Raw genomic sequence first — 17235 nt, 5'->3', positions numbered from 1 at the left:
TTACTTCAGTCCCTCCCCCCACCCACTCACCTTCCTCCTCACCTGTTTTTAACCTATCATCTGCCAGCTTGTACTCTTGCCCTCCCCCAATCTTTTTTCTGGCTTCTGCCCACCTTGCTTCTCAGCCCTGATTGGGGCAGCACGGCAGTGTGGTGGTTAGTGTACCATTATTACAGTGCTCGTGACTGGGTTCCATTCCTCCGCTTTCTGTTCTCTCCGTGACTGAGCGAGTCTCCTTTGGGCCAGAAGGGCCAGTTACAATACTGTATCTTTTAATAATAAAATAATGATTTATGGTCTCAGCCCAAAACATCAACTGTTCATTTCCCTCCATAGATGTTTCCTGACTTGTTGAGTTCCTTCAGCATTTTGTGTATGTTGCTCAAGACTTCTCGCATCTGTAGAATTTCTTGTGTTTATGTTTTTGACAATGATCCTTAAGCTGTATTTTACAAAGGGGCATGTGGACTTCCTTGGTCTTGTTCTCCATAAAGCCCAGGATTCTGCATATTTTTAATATCCTCCCTGCCACTTTAGAACACACAATGCAGGCATACAACTTGGTCTCTATATTTGTGTACTCCATTTAGAATTCTGTCCATAGTTTGTATTCCCTCTTTTTTTTGTCATCAAACTGTTACATTCCTCCACTTTAAATTGCCTCAGTCACCTCTCTACTCAATCCCCCAACCTGCTTGTATTGTTGAGTCTCTTAGTAACCTCCTCACAGTTCTCTATATGTCAAGTTTTGCATCCTGTACAAGTTTAAAAATGGAACCTTCTACACCACAGGTCTAAATCATTATTATATATCTTAAATAAGGCAGCAGGGTCTCCAACAATCCCTGGATAATTTCATTGCACACTTCTCCCCAGTTTGATAAACGGCCTCTCACTACTAGTCTGTTTTCTGTTACACAGCCAGTTTTCTAACCATCCTCATACAACCCATTTTTTCCCATGGGCTTCAGTCTTGATGACAAGCCAATTATGTGGTATCTTATCAAATATCTTTTGAAAGTTCATTTATACCACATTAACCACATTTCCCTCATTGAAATCTTCTGTTGCCTCATCAAGAAACCATAATATGAGTCAAATATGATTTGTCTTTGAAATCGTTCTATTGTGGCTTTTTTTCCCTAATCAGTCCACACGTGTCTAATCGTGCTTCTGATTATGATTTCCAGAACTATCACCACCACCAAGGTTAAACCAACCGGTGTGCAGTTACTGCATTTACAGTATGCCTACCCCTGATGTGAACAATCGTGTAACATCGCCCATCTTCCAGTCCTCAGGCACCACCCCTGAATCTATAGGAGAGCATTAGTAAAATTTTGTTGACTGTATCTCATCTGATTTGGAGAAGGAGCCACCCAATGGCTCAATGTTAAAAAATATTTGCATGAACTTTATGAACCACGGAATACCACCCAATCCAAACAAGGCAGTTAAAGTATTATGTACAGGAACACAGAGGGAGATAAGGTCAGTGTTAAGCCATTCAATCTCTAAAACTGGTTCTGTCATTCTGTTTCATGCTTCAGCATCAGTTTATCTGCCCTTGCTGGGGGCAGATAACTGATGTCTTGTTGTCTGGAGGTTCCTCTCTCTGTGACGCTAAGGCTGTGAGATTGCCCCCAGCTGCTGTGCTCCATGTTTGTGAACTTTGCAGCAACTTGCCCTGCTAGTATGATTGTGGTGAACTACATATACCAGAGTGGCTTGCTCCCAACAGACCCCTGTATAAAGGCGATTGAGGCCTGAGCCCGGCCTCATTCTCCAGGATGTAGTGTTGTTCATTCTTCCAGTCAATAAAAGCCGACATCTCGCTTCTTACGTCTCAGAGTGAGTTATTGATGGTGCATCAATGATGAAATGATTTTAGGCCTGCTTTGGGCCTACTCTGGGCTACTCCAGGAATTTGGATCCAAGGACTCAATTTGTTGATTCTCACTTCTATTGTTTCCATGAATAGTTTTGTTTTTTTCTCTCTTTCTCTGTGAGCACTGGGGGTTGGTCTTATTTTTTAAAATTTGGCTCTTTCAGATTCTTTTGCTTTGTGACTGCCTGTTAAGCAAACAAATCTCAACGTTGTATAATCTATACATTTGTTGATAAAGAATGCACTTTGAATCTTTGAATCGTTGATACACACACCTTCCTGACAGAAGTTCATTGGTTTCAATCACAGAGGTTGTAACTGATGGATCAAGGTGTATATGTCGGGGGTGGGGGGGGGGGGGGGAGGAATAGTCGACATTTCAAACCATCAACAATTCTTTCCCTCCTCACAGATGCTCCTCGGCCTGTGCGTTCCTCCAACAGATAGCTTGTTGCTCCAGATTTTTGCATTTACTTCTTGATTTTACGTGTCAAGCTATAACTTTAAGACTCTAGAGGTAGAATCCCTCACCAAAGCTAGTAGATCCTTTGGAAATGCAACACGATATAATTTGCAACATTATAAGCAGTGGTTCAAAGGAAACCCTGTGTTATGGCCATTTGGATTTTGGAAATCTGCCTTTTCTTAACTCAGAAATCACCTCACAAAAATTTGAGATATGATTTTTGCTCACAGAATTTATTTGGGGAAAATAAAGAAATAACCAAAAATGTATAAGAAAAAATGAATTTTGTTAATTTTTATTTTTAGTCACTCACTGCTGTGGGCCAGTAAGATTTGGATGTGATGCCACACACTCAATAGACTGAGGAACACATAAGCAGATGTGTCAGAGGGCAGTTCCGCTGTGTTCTTCACCTGTGAAGCATTTTCTCCGATGTTGCCATGGCCAGCTCCCTAAAATAATCCTCCAGCATTTCCTCCTCTTGTGTGGCGCCATAATGTGTGGTGACATTTGTGGGTTGCTCTCATCATGTTGTTGGGTGACCCCTTCGTCGAGCACCTCAGCTCCATCTATCAAAAGCAGACATTTGCAGTGGCCAAATTTAAATTCTGATTCCCATTCCTGTTCAGACATGTTGGTTCATGACCTCCTCTTGTGACACGATAAGGCCACCATCAGGGTCAAGGAGCAATGACTTATTCCATCTTGGTAGCCTCCAACCTGATGGCATGAACGTTGAATTCTCCTCCCGGTAAAAAAAAAATTCCCCCCACCTGATGCACCATCAATAACTCACTCTGAGACGTAAGAAGTGAGATATCGGCTTTTATTGACTGGAAGAATGAACAACACAACATCCTGGAGAATGAGGGCCGGCCTCAGGCCTCATTCGCCTTTATACAGGGGTCTGTTGGGAGCAAGCCACTCTGGTATATGTAGTTCACCACACCACCTCTTTTACTATTCCCCTCTCTGGCCCCTGACCTTTTCTCACCTGCCTATCACCTCTCCCTGGGTCTCATCCTCCTTTCCTTTCTCCCATGATTCACTCTCCTCTCCAGCCCTTTACCTTACCTACCTACCTGGCTTCTCCTATCACCCTTCTAACTTGTCCTCCTTGCCCTCTCCCCACCTTTTTATTCTGGCATCTTCCCCCTTCCTTTCCTGTCTAGAAGAAGGGCCTTGGCCTGAAATGTTGACTGTTCATTTCCATAGATGCTCCTTGACTTCCAGAGTTCCTCCAGCATTTTGTGTGTGTGACATTGTTGGATTGTGGTTTTCACTGTATTTGTGATGTACATCTGATTAATAAATGAATCTGAAGTCTGAATAAGCAGTTATGCTTTAACCCATTAATACTGAACTCCTTTTCCCATGAATTCTGATCCTTCCTTTCCCTTATATCCCCACTTCCTAAATCCTTTCCTTATCCACGTTTCTTGTGCATCAGAGAAAATGCGTCACAGATGTAGAACATGGCGGTGCTGCACTCTGATATCTGTTCAAATGTCCTTGAACTGGGGAGGGAGTGAAAAAGAAAGGGCTTGGCTCTGACTACTGACAATGTTGACGTGGTGATGTCATCCAAATCTTGTGGCTCCTCAGTTACTAAGTCACTGAAGATAAACATTGACAAAAGTTGTAGGTTCTTTCTTACAGCCCTTGTCCTTGCCCAAGTCTAATGTAGTCCTCAGCTAATAAATATTGTAGATAATGTGGTGGGGTATTTTCCATCACTAATAAAATAGCTTAATCTGAGAGATAAATATGTAGGAATACATCTCCGCTTATAACAAGGAATTCAATGGGAAAAGGGAATCTGTGCTTTCTAAAATTGTGATTGGACAGTTTTCTAAGAATGTAACTCATAGAGTCAAAGAAAAGTACAGAACAGAAACAGGCCCTTCAGCCCATTTAGTCCATGGCCTCTGATACCTTTACCATCCATGTATCTACCCAAACCTCTCTTAAATGTTGAAAACATGCTCACATGTACCACTTGTGCTGGCAGCTTGTTCCACACTCTCATAACCCTCTGAGTGAAGATGTTTCTCCTCAGCTTCCCCTTAAACCTCTCACCTTTCACCCTTAACCCATGACTACTGGTTGTCGTCCCACCCAACCTCACTGGAAACTACTTTGTAATGCGAAGGTCAGCTGGACTCAGCTAAGGGTGAACAATATTATCATGTGTCAACAGGTTCCTTTGGACAAGATGTTATTTGCAAAGAAATTTAATCAAAACCGGAGTACAGTTGTAATGGAATGCAGGATTTGTTCTGTGTGTTTCTCCGTGCTTCCAGGCTCAAACAGTGACAACAGATTGCACGCAACAGAACTTTGAAGTCACCCACGATAGTGTTTGTGTGCATTTTCCATGTAAGATCCGGAAATGCTATGATAATCACAAACTTTTTGTTGGTGCAACATTACGAAATAAATCTGATGAGACATGGTTTGGCAGCATCATTGTTAAGAATCAAAAATAAAAGGTCAATAAAGTTATTGTTGGAGGTCATTTTTAACTGCAATACCTGGCTGATAAACCTATAGAATGAATTTCTCACTGGGTTTACATCCCTTTTAGTGTCTCAATTATCAAAATTGTTAATTATCTCAGACATATGCCAGTGATATTAAATTTGATTCTGACCTAGTTTGCATATTTTATAGCTTACTGAATTGACTAAAATAGCTTTTCATGAATATCTATATTTGGTATGAATAATTTTTTCAATGTTGGAGAGGAGAAAGGGCTTGCACTTTTTTTCTTCCAGTATGAGTACCAAACACCCCTCAAGTGGCACAGATGAATTTCTCGCTAGCTGCCTCTGGAACAGGTTTTAAGCCAAACTGCAGGAAAAAAGCACTTCTTGTTATATTTCACTTCCTCCCCAACCAGACACAAGACAAACAATGCAATGGTAATTTGCACAAAATATAAAACACCTGATTGTGATTGAATCGTAACAAAGCTGGCAGAACAAGAAGACTTGTATCCCACCGATATAGAGTTACACCAAGACTCGGTGAAAGGGGAGCACAATAATCAACTAACACAATCATGCCACTTGCCCTAAATGGCAGGGGAAAGGAGAGTCATTTTAATATTTTTTCTAGTTCTGCTGTTACTCAATTAAAGTTCAGATCTGGGCATCAATCCAAACATCCTAGGGGCTGAAGTTGTCCAGGAAGTCAATGTACCAATATCTTAAGAGCATTTGGTGACAAGACATTACATATCTATCTTTCCAGGAATACCCACTTCTAGAGGAAAAACAATGCAAATCATTATTTGTCATTGAATGGTATTAGTAGTCAAAGATTAACTCAATCAATTTGCATCAAAACTATGTTCTAATTTTTGACATCTCTGCTAATTACTACAGAGAGGGATTCAAGGGAAACTTGTGATTTGCACTATTCTGTTCTGAGATTCCCTTCTGATATCCTGAGGAAAGATAGTCTGACTTCACTAAAGGAGATATTTTGAGTATCTGAATAATTCTGATATTTTGTATTTCAATATTTTTCAAACGATAGGAACCACAGAGCTTAGTGGGAATGTCTTCAATCACATTTCTCTCCCTGAATAAAAATTTGCAGGGAACTTAAAAGCCAGTGGATCAAGTAATTCTATGTATGCAGCAGTCTGAGGTAATGTCTAAAGATTTAACCATTTATCTTTGGTAAGCTGAAGAGTAAAGTTGTTTGTGGCGAATACTGGCGCCACATCCAGACAGTAAATGTTAACTGAGGTTAGGAAATAAATACACATTTTTGCCCCAGCCAGTGAGATATCCTCACAAATAAATAGCACATTGTTGCCCTCAAAAGCACCCTGTCAAGCAATTCCCTGTATGCAACTTGCAACTAACCTTGCGCTCTGTGTTATACTGGCTGGTCATCATGGGAGCTGTGGGAGACAATTCAATGGCTTCAGGTTCATGAAAGATGACGGTAGGTAAGGGTTCCTTCCGCAGAGTCAATACATTCAACTTTGTTTTCAGCATGGTCTGAAAGTGCTGGAATGCAACAGAACCAGACAAACACAGTCAATGAGCAAATTGTAAATACAAGAAATTCTTCAGATGCTGGAGCAATGCAAAATGCTTCAGTTACTCAAACACTGGTGAGGCTACACCTGGAGAAGTGTACATCCTGTAGTTCTTTATTCATTGAAAAATATTAGTGCTTGGAAGCAATTCAGAGAAGATTAGACACTAGGTTATTCCTCATATGGATATATTATCTCGCAAGAAAAGGATGGGCAGGCTGGGGTTACCTTGGCGGGAATTTAGAAGAGAGATGTGACTTGATGGAAAATACAATACGCTCATTGGTCTTGACAAGTTCTGAGGAGGATATTCCTTCCTGTGGGAGAATCTAGATATAGGGGACCACTGTTTAAAAATAACTGGTTGCTATTTCAAAGTTTAAAGCAAATTTATCATCAAAGTACATATATGTCACCATATACAACCCTGAGATTCTTTTTCCTGAGGGCATACTCAGCAAATCCAAGAACCGTAATGGAATAGTGAAAGATAGCACCCCAAAGGGTGGATAAACCATAATAGAATAGTGAAAGATAGCACCCCAAAGGGTGGATAAACCATAATGGAATAGTGAAAGATAGCACCCCAAAGGGTGGATAAACAACCAATGCGCAAAAGAGAGAAATCAGATGATTTCTTTCACTCAATGGGGCTTGAGAATTTTGTGACAAAGGGTGGCCGAAACAGACTCTTTGATTATTTTTAAGGTAGAGGGATATTGATATTTGATGAACAAGGGGGTGAAAGATTAATGGGAAAAGATAGAAATGAGAATGCAGTCGGATTAGGCATAATTTTACTGAAAGACAGGGTAGGTTTAGGGGGCTTTCTCTTGCTTCTAATTCATACGTTTCAGTTGAGAACAATATCATTTGAAGAAATAACTTTGACAATTGCATCCTGTCAGTCTATGGGTCTAAGCAGCTATGAATCCCTGAAGGATTTAAAAAAAAATCATGGGTTCTGTGGTAATATGCACTAAGAGTGTATAAGGATACTTGTAAATTCAAAAGTTTTTATTTTGTCTTACATGGTCCTATTAGATCTCAACTGTAAATTCCACAAGATTTTAATTCCCTTGAGTATAAAATTTCCCTGCTATACTTTGAAACAAGTTGCATTGGACAATGCTGAGTCTGTGAAGTCTGAAATAGGAATATTGTAAAAACATATGGGGCCACAAGGCAGTCCTAAATGTACAATTTTCTCCAAGTTAAATCAAAAGTTTTGTTTGGAAGCCAATATTTTATGAACTTCTGGTGCCTTTCACAAGCAGAAAACTTTTGAAACCAGCAAGCCAACAGTGGATGAAAGCTACAAAGAGTTAAAACAGCACCATTTCATCAGCGTCCACGTTAGAAATGTTTACCAGCTGTCTAAGGAATTTTAACCGCCAGCATATTCAACTCAAGATGTCTTTGTAAAGCAAATATACAAACTTTAAAAAACATAAAATAACCAAGAAAATACTCAAGCTCTCTGCTGTGTATACGTCTGAACTAGATGTATTGGGAAGTCTGAAGCGAAAATCCACCAGTATACTTTGCATAACAGTGCTAGGGGGCTTTATTGCATATAGCAATAAATTGCTGTTCTTTCACATTTTGGAAAGTAATTTAAAACAGTCTATAGAAAGAATGGTTTGATGTTAGTTATGTTGAAACACTTGCAACCTAGACTCCTACAGCCCAGAATTCTTCATAATTCATAATTCATATTATTCACAAAATCTTCATTAATATCATGACATTACATAATGTTAACATTGAGGAGGTGTGAAATGTAGATGTGACAGGTACACAGTACTTAGGTTAGGAACAGTTTGGAGTCTATATAGCTGACACAGATCATCAGACAATCATGGAGTAACAAAGTTTATTCATCCTTGGAATGTGCTTTCTCTTGGCCAGGCTGCATTTGATATTGATGTTGGATCCAAATCTCATTTCCTTGCTAAAGTGAACACATGAGTGCATTAACTGTGCTGAAATTAAAAGCTAGCTCATGGAAATGGAAAAATTGTGAATTTAAGTATGGATCCTGAAAATTCACTTTTATCATGAATCAAAATCACAATACTCTTGATGCACAAGATATTTGAAATAATGATCAATTATTTAACAAGTCACTTATAGAGTTAAAAGCTGTCATTCCAAGAGTAGAGTACACTGTTATGTAGAACGTCTCAATGACAAATGGGAACTTCTTTCTTCAATGGCTTATTAGCTAAGTGTCTATTTGCCTGTATAATGAAATGTCAGAGAGGTCACTTTGCTGGAGTTGATCTCCCCCATCAAGTACAGTGCGGGAGGATTGGCTGGGCAGGGTGAACATTTTCTCAAAGTGAACTGCACTGATGTGTCAGGAAATGTAGGGAAGGCTTGACCCAACTGCATAGCAGGAGAGGTGATTTAGTGGTGAGTGATCTCTTTAATAATAAAGTGCAAAATAACAAGCCACGAGTGGCCACAAAGCAAGAGAGAATGGATACTTAATATGACAAGGTAACGGAAGGTTAGGAGCAACTGTTTGAGGCTAACTGGTTTGATGGGTGGACAAAGACAGTGGATGAGAGCTGGGTTTAAATAGGCTGCAGGTGATGAGTTGGAAACAGGTGGCAGGTGACTCCTATTAGCTGGATGGAGACTGGGAAGAGCCTGCCTGTGCAGGCCTGACAGAAACCCACCCCTACAGCTGGCCCCTAACGGCTGAAAGATGATCCAGATGGGTCCAGTGGAACTCCTTGAATGATGGATTCAACATGTAACTGGACAGCACCCAAGATGTCTCCTTCCCTGAGTCTTTCTGAGTCAACCGGGAACAGCACACCACAACCATGGCAACAGGAACACATTAACCAAGGAACCATGTAGACTGGACCGCCTTCCACCATTCTTGGTTCTGAAGGTCAAGTCAAGTCACTTTTTTATTGTCATTTCGACCATAACTGCTAGTACGATACACAATAAAAATGAGACAACGTTTTCAGGACCATGATGCTACATGAAACAGTACACAAACTACACTGAACTACGTAAAAACAACACAAAGGTGCCAGCTCAGGTGGGTTGAGTTGTCCATGGACAAAAAGGGCACCAGCAGATTGGACCTCCACCATTGGCTCCTCTGCAGGGAACAACGGGGATTGTTGGTAGCCATGAGACACTTCAAAGAGTGACATATCCAAGGCAGTGGAGATGTGTACGCTGTGGGTCAGCTCAGCCCAGAGCAGATACTTCTTCCATTTGGAAAGGTTAGAGGTGGTGAAGCATTACAGAAACTTCTCCACTTGCTGATTGGCTCTTTCTGATTGGTCTGTGGATCATGGTCAGAAAACAAACTGGGGTGTGGAGCAGGGAGCAGAAGACTCAATAGAACTGGGAGATGAATTGTGGGCCTCAGTCCAATACAATGTCTTGGGGGGAAGCTGGGCAGGTGAAGTACATGTTGGAGAACCAGATCCATCATCTCAACAGCTGACAAAGGTTTGGAAGGAGAAATGAATTGATCTGCCTTGGCAAGCCAGTCACCACTGTCATGATCACTGAGGCCCCAATGGAAAGTGGCAAACTCATGATGTAATCCACGGCGTTGATGGACCACAGTCAACAAGGGACTAATGGGCCTGCATGAGCCCAGAGGGCTGCTGGTTGGACTAGGCACATTGAAGACGGGCAGCAATGAACTGACGCACATCTGTGATCGTGGTGGGCCACCACAACCAGTGCTGAAGACAATCCAGAGTCCATCATGTGCCCAAATGGCCAGAGAGGTGTGAGGAGTGGGCCCACTGGATTGCCTCAGTGAGGATGGCTACCGAAACGTGCATTCAATTGTCAAATGCGTTATCCAGGACAGAATTGTGCTGAAGGGCCTGGCCGGTCTGGTCTCAGACAATTGGGATGAGGAACTGGGAGGATGGACGGATGGGCTGAGGGCTGAACTGGGGAGAGTAACTTGCAGTACATTTGGTTTTCAAGGAGATGCTGAAGGACTAAAGGACATAACAGACAATGTCTTTGAGAGTCCTTGGAGAAGATGGGGATGTTATCAAAGTAGGCAAACACATACCCATATTGCATGTGTCAGAGGATCTCGTTAATTAAGACTTGGAAAACAGTTGGACTGTTGGAAAGTCCGAAAGGCATCACCAGTGGGTGTTACGAACACCGTATTCCACTAATACCACAGGCGGATGCAGGTCAGGTTGTTTGTGCTCTGTAGGTCCATTTTATGATGACCTGGATCCCTCGGAGAGTTTTCAATGCGCTATCCATCAAGGGAGAGGGGAGCTGTTCTTAATAGTGATTTTGTTGAGTCCATGATAGTCAATGCAGGGACAGAGACCCCCACCTTTCTTTGTGACAAAGAAGAAACCTCCTGGCTGGTGATAGGGATGGGCGAATGAAGCCATGCTATAACACATCGGTGATGTAGTCATTCATGGCTTGGGTCACGGGAGTGGAGAGAGACACCAAGCGAACCCGGGGATGGGTGGTGCCCAGAAGGTGCTTGGTCATGCGGTCTGTGAGGCAGCATGTGGTAGCATCAATTTTACTGAAGGAGGTGGCTGAGTCATAGTATTCCTGCGGGAGTGCGGTGAGGTTGAGGGATTTTTCTGACTCCTCGGACTTAAGGAGTGATGCACCATCAATAACTCTCTCTGAGACATGAAGGTGAGATATTGGCTTTTATTGACTGGAAGAAAGAACAAGCAGTAGTTGACCACCATACTACATCCTGGAGACTGAGGGCCGGGCTCAGGCCTCAATCGCCTTTATACCGGGGTCTGTGGGAGGAGCCACAGGAGCAGTCAGCAGGGGGCGTGTCCAGACAGGTATATGTAGATCACCACAAGGAGTGAAGTCATCTGAGCTTGAAGGCAGGTGGTGTGGCAAGTGGAAGCTCCAGTTCAGCAGTGAACCACGTGGCCAGGCAAAGTGAGGGTCATGAGCAAGGAGCCAGGGGTAGGAGGAGTGTTAGGTGAGTTGATCGAGGAGTTTGTATGTAGCTGTGTGGGTTTCCTCCATCTGCTCCAGTTTCCTCCCACAGACCAATGACATACTGGTGGTGCCATTTCCTGGACGCAGCGAGTATTTGATGAGTGGATGATTGGGTGATCTGCAGTTAGTGCACAACTTGTTTCTCCACCGATGCTCACGCTCCTGGGGGGGGGGCAGGGGGCGGTGGTTTAAGGGAGCTCTCCTTAATTGCATAGGCTCTGGATGCGTTGCTGATGAGTGAATTGCAACCAGAAATGGTTCCGGCATTTTGGCTGGTGATATGGAGGGCCATTCTATAAGACATTAGTCAACACGGAGGGCCAGAGTGATGAGGCTTTCGAGGTTGGTGGACATGCCCTGGGTAGACAGCTCATTTTTCAAGTGCTCTGAAGGCTCACGATGGTAATGGGTCAGCAGAGCTTCCGCATTCCAGCCACACTCCTCCCAGAGGATCCTGAATTCCATGGTGTACTTCAGCACCGAGTGTGAGCCTTTACGCAGGACAAGTACCTGATCGGCTACCTCCGTTCCACTTTTCAGATGGTTGAAAACCTGGCACACCTCAGCAGTAAATTCCTCATATTTATTGCAGATGATGGTCTTATTGTCCCATTTAGCGGCGGCCCTAGTCACATCTCACCCAGTCAAGAGAGAAATGACAAAGATAATCTTGGCTCGGTTCGTTGAATACAGAGATGGCTGCAGCTCAAAGTGCAAGATGCTCTGGGACAGGAAGTTGTGTTGTCAGGTTGGGGATCTGTTGAAGTGTTCGGGGCTCTGAGGGAGGAGGTTGATAGGTGCGGGGTTGCTGTATTGAGATGGAGAGTTGGTTGAGAGTGTTGAGCTGCTGGTGAATGATTTCCTGCTGTTACTGGATCATGTGCTCGTGTCAGCAGATGATTTCCTTTAGGCAAGCAAACTCGGTTGGGGCAATCACTGGTTCAACCATCCTGTCAGGATATATAGAGGAGGCTTGACTCAAACACAGAGCAGTGGAGATGAATTAGCAGTGAGCAGTCATTTTAATAATAAACTGCAAAATAACAAGCCATGAGGGGCCATAAAGCAAGGGAGAATGGATTATTACATGACAAGGCAACAAGGTAACTGAAGGGCAGGAGCAAATGGTAGAGGCTGGCTGGTTTGATGGGTGAACAAGAACTGTGGGTGGGAGCTGGGTTTAAATAGGTTGCAGGTGACGAGCTGGAAATGAGTGGCAAGTGCCTTCTGTTAGCTGGGTGGAGACTGGGAGGTGCCTGCATGTGCAGGTTGATAAGATGAAAGGGATTAATGGATGAGTGTCACTGTTGGTTTTCTGCTTTTGAAAAGTTCACCAAGGACATTATATATTGTCCTTCATGAAGACCTGAAGAGCAGAAGGATAACAGGCCAGTAGCAGCAGTCCAATTGATTTTTACTGCAAAGATGTATGAAATATGTAAATACACTGATAAACCGCTGGGGAAATCACTTCTAAACATGTGAATTTAAATTCACGATGCAACATTGAGAGTTGCAAGTGTACTTTCACCAGTCACAGACTTCCTCCCTTCATTATGAAGTTCAACATAAAAATATAAATGGTAGGATGCATGAAAATGCGGCAAAGGCCTCGGTGTCTCAGTATCAGCTAATGCCCGTTCAATTTCACATTGCTGATATTTATTTCACCAGTCATGTCATGTCATTCCCCTGGAACAAGATCAAAATAAGTTGCAGAAACTTATAAAACTAGTCAACTCTATCATGGGTACCAGCCTTCATTGTATCCAAAACATCTTCAAGGAGTGGTGCCCTAGGAAGGTGGTGTCCATCATTAAGGAGCCCCATCACCCAGGACATGCCCTCTTCATATTGTTACTGTTGGGTAGGAGGTACAGAGGCCTGAAGGCACTCTCAGTGATTCAGGAACAGCTTCTTCCCCTCTGCCGTCTAATTTCTAAATGGACACTGAGCCCATGAACATGACCTCACTACTTTTTTTATTTCTGTTGTTTTGCACAGCTTGTTTTAACTACTGAATAGACATGCATATACTTAACGTAACTCAGTTTTTTCTCTATATTTATTTATCATGTATTTCATTGTACTGCTGCCATTAAGTTAACAAATTTCACAACATATGCCAGTGATATTAAACCTGATTCTGATTCTGAACAGAATGGAACATCAGTGTTCAAGTATACACAGTGACTCCTCAAAGAACTAACTACAGAATATCAAACTCAGCCTTTGACGACAATGGAAGAAAGCACATTCACATGGCATGTTAATGTGATGGGACACAGGCTTTTGTTCAGTAATATAAAGAAATAGTTCCTCATTCCCATCAAAATGAGTTTAAATCCCCACCTTCCTAAGCTTGCCACTATGTTGGATTTGAAAGCATCGTGGCTTTCTCATCACTATCCATGTTATTAAAATTGAGAAGTTTGAGTGGTTAGTGACTGCTGTCAATTATGCTTGTGTTATACACGGAGGGAGTAATTTGACTTACATCTACTATTTTGGACCAAGTACTTCCAAATTTCAGATTTCTCATTTAAATCTACACCAGGGTTATACCGGGCTCTGCACCAACTTTAAAATGCTGAATGCCAAATTCACATCCTCATTAACATGCTACAAGTAGATCTCCCATGCAGAATGCCACAATGCCAGGTGGCCCATTGACTGAGCTGCCCTGCTGAAAAGGGACGTCCAGACAGGGGGTGTGATCTGCAAAAGGGGAGCTCGTGAAGACAGTGGCTTGCATTAACCCCATGGAGAAGAACGTGGCTAATCATTGGATGGAAGGAATAGAGCAGGAATAACAGAGGAGCTTTCAATTCCAGAGAAAGGAATGGTTATGATTTGACTTTTTAATGCAGAGGGCACACCTGGGCCTAGTTAATGCATTTTTGAACAGTTACTTATGTGCTGAATGGAAATTATTTATCCTTTAATCATTTTGGCACTTGGACACTACATTAGCTTTAACTCATACAGTATGCACACTGCTCCAATGTTGAGCTGTTGATATTTTACCATTTTCTATTAGCTTAAAGTTCCATTTTCAAACTGCAGTATCTTCACTACATGAGAATCTTCAGTGTTGTTTCAGCAGATTGCCATTAAACCAGAAGTCCCTCCACTAAAACAGAGAATAGGGTCTTCGTGACACATGTCATGGACCAGGGAGTCCATAGACTCATAAAGTTTAATGATAAGGCTTGTTATCCTTAAAACAGTCTCTGATTTTACTGAGTCAATCATGATCCTAGCAAATGACATCAATCATTCATTATCACTAAAATCAGATTAACTATTGCTTAATTTGGTTTTAGCTGGTAGGTCATTGTAATGTTTAAAACAACAACTGCAGAACTCATAATGGTAATTATGATGAGGCAATGTATAAATGTCAATCGTAAACACCTGAACAAATGTCAGCACGCTGTATTTATTTTTTCCAGCCTGTGTTTATTTCATATTTTAATCTACATCTGTGTTTGGAATATATATGATTCACTAAGTACCAGCAACTTCTAAAATGTCTACTATTTTCTATAAGGCATTCTGAACTGGGATTGTCAGATTCAGACCTCTGTATTGCATATGTCTAACACACGTAAATGTGGAAGGAAGGTCTCTTGTCAATTTATGCCATTTTAAGGAAAGTGACCCCTAGCCACACATTTCACCTGCTCCATTGTCCTCTGAGCTTAGGCTTGCATTGATGTGAAGGGAGAGATGACCATGAAAAGGGTATGAATTACTTGCAGATTTGAACAAAAGTAAAAAGTCTGATTTCTCCATACCAGGAATTGAAAAGCATGTATAACCAAAGCTGTCAAAGTATAGTGACACAAAATCCAGATGAAGGGTCTTAACCGGAAACATCAACTGTTCACTTCCTTGTGGAAGTGCTACCTAACCCATTGATTCTTCCACCCTCTCGTCTGTTGTGCAGTCAAGCGTGGTTCCCTCTTTTATAAAGCAAAGAGGCTTGAATTCTGAGCCTTGCTAAAGTCCAAGTAGAGAAAATTATTCAAAACAACTTAACATAGTTACAAGCATGACAAGTAGGGAGGGATAATTTATTTATTTAGCAGCAGACTGGTGGGACAGGCAGGCTGACAACTGGAGAATACAATGGGGATACCCAAAACCTTACAAAGCCTGGGCACACTTAAGTAAACCTGGTGAAATGTGCGCTTCAAACTGGCGGGATAAAGACTGGTGAAAATTTGGCAGCCAGCAAATTGTATGACACCAGCAAAATGATTTTATAGGGAATAGATTTGTTCCAGAAAGGGAGGTTTGGAAATGGTTCACATTAGGGGCAAGTGTCGGATTGATTGTATCTCATGGTCTGATGATTTGGTCTTGGAAATTAGACACATTTTTTTACTGACAATTCAAAAGTAAAAGATAATTTGGAATGTTATAAACACTGTTGTTGGACTGGGTCACAGAGGCTTATTTTACTGCCACATTCTAAACTCCGGCCTTCAACTTGTCTTTCATGCCTTTCTAAGAGCTATCCAGGATGTAAACAGAAGCCCATGGTCTACTGGTTCTGTGCTGACCATGAGATACTCATGCACGTTAATTCTACATCCTCCCCACATTTCCATCAACTCCAGCAGTGGAAAGAGTGAGCAGCTCCAAGTTTCTGGGTGTCACGTCGCTGAAGATCTAACCTGGGCCCAACATACTGATTCAATTACGAAGAAAGCCACAGCTATATTTCATTAGGAGTTTGAGGAGATTTGGTGTGTCACCAAAGAACCTAACAAATTTCTACAGGTGTACGGTGAAGAGCATTCTGACTGGTTGCATCACTGTCTGGTACGGGGGAGGGGGACATTGCACAGGATTAGAAAAAACTGCAGAGGGATAGAAACACAGCTAAATCCATCATGAGCATTAGCTTCCTTACCATTCAGGACATCATCAATAGGCCATCTTCAAGAAGACAGCACCCATCATTATCCCAGCATGCCCTCTTCTCATTACTACAATCAGAAAAAAGGTACAGGAGCCCAAGACACATACTCCACCATCAGATTTCTGAATGGACCGTGAACTCATGCACCCTAGCTTATCTTTCGCAACACGCACAAAATGCTGGAAGAACTCAGCAGGCCAGGCAGCATCTATGGTCCCAATGAAGGGTCTCGGCGCGAAATGTTGACTGTTTACGCTTTTCCTTAAATGCTGCCTTGCTTGCTGAGTTCCTCCAGCATCGTGTGTGTGTTTGTTGCTCAGATTTCCAGCATCGGCAGATTTTCTCTTGATTATCTTTTGCTCTCGTTTTGCACGACTCAGTGTTTAAAATATTTCTTATTTTAACTTATAATAATATTTTATGCGTTGTATTGTGCTGCTGCTGCAAAGCAATAAATGTCACAGCACATGTCAGTACAGTACACTAAACCTGATTCTGAGACTCTACAACCCACCTACACACTAGTGGCAACCTACAGCAGCCTATTAACCCCTGAACCTGCACAACTGTGTGATGTGGCAGAGAATCATAGTGCCTGGGGCAGATCCACACAGTCAGAGGGAGAATGTATGAACTCCACACAGTGTCTGAGGTTAGGATAACTAGAATTGTGAGGTAGCACCCTATTAGCTGCACAACAATGCTCCCTTTACACATACAAAAAATAATTACCTGTCTAGTGAAAAACGTAGACATAATTATAACATGAGGAACAGCACTCTATGTCTTATTTTCACAAATGATAAATGCCCTTGGATTTCCTGGCAATTTACAATAAGGTGCAAAATGCAGACATAATCCAGTCGAAGACTAAGCCACAACACGTT

The 17235-nt window shown here is 42.1% G+C and overlaps 1 protein-coding gene across 3 annotated transcripts in view; it reads right to left on the bottom strand.

Moving 5' to 3' along the window:
• The window catches only part of pid1 (phosphotyrosine interaction domain containing 1), a 156928-nt gene that overhangs the window by 78726 nt on the left and 60967 nt on the right, over positions 1-17235 (bottom strand). For 2 of the 3 annotated variants that reach the window (XM_073041487.1, XM_073041486.1), the window contains exon 2: positions 6233-6379. The exons of the other annotated variant lie outside the window; for it this stretch is intronic. In XM_073041487.1, coding sequence (XP_072897588.1) covers positions 6233-6367 — 135 coding nt within the window. In that variant the 5' untranslated portion in view covers positions 6368-6379. The remainder of the gene's footprint in view (positions 1-6232; positions 6380-17235) is intronic. 3 annotated transcript variants of the gene reach the window in all.

The sequence above is a fragment of the Hemitrygon akajei genome, chromosome 3 (assembly GCF_048418815.1).
Source record: "Hemitrygon akajei chromosome 3, sHemAka1.3, whole genome shotgun sequence".
Lineage (NCBI taxonomy): Eukaryota > Metazoa > Chordata > Chondrichthyes > Myliobatiformes > Dasyatidae > Hemitrygon > Hemitrygon akajei.
The sequence above is the reverse complement of the archived record's forward strand: the minus strand, read 5'-3'. Positions and strand labels throughout refer to the sequence as shown.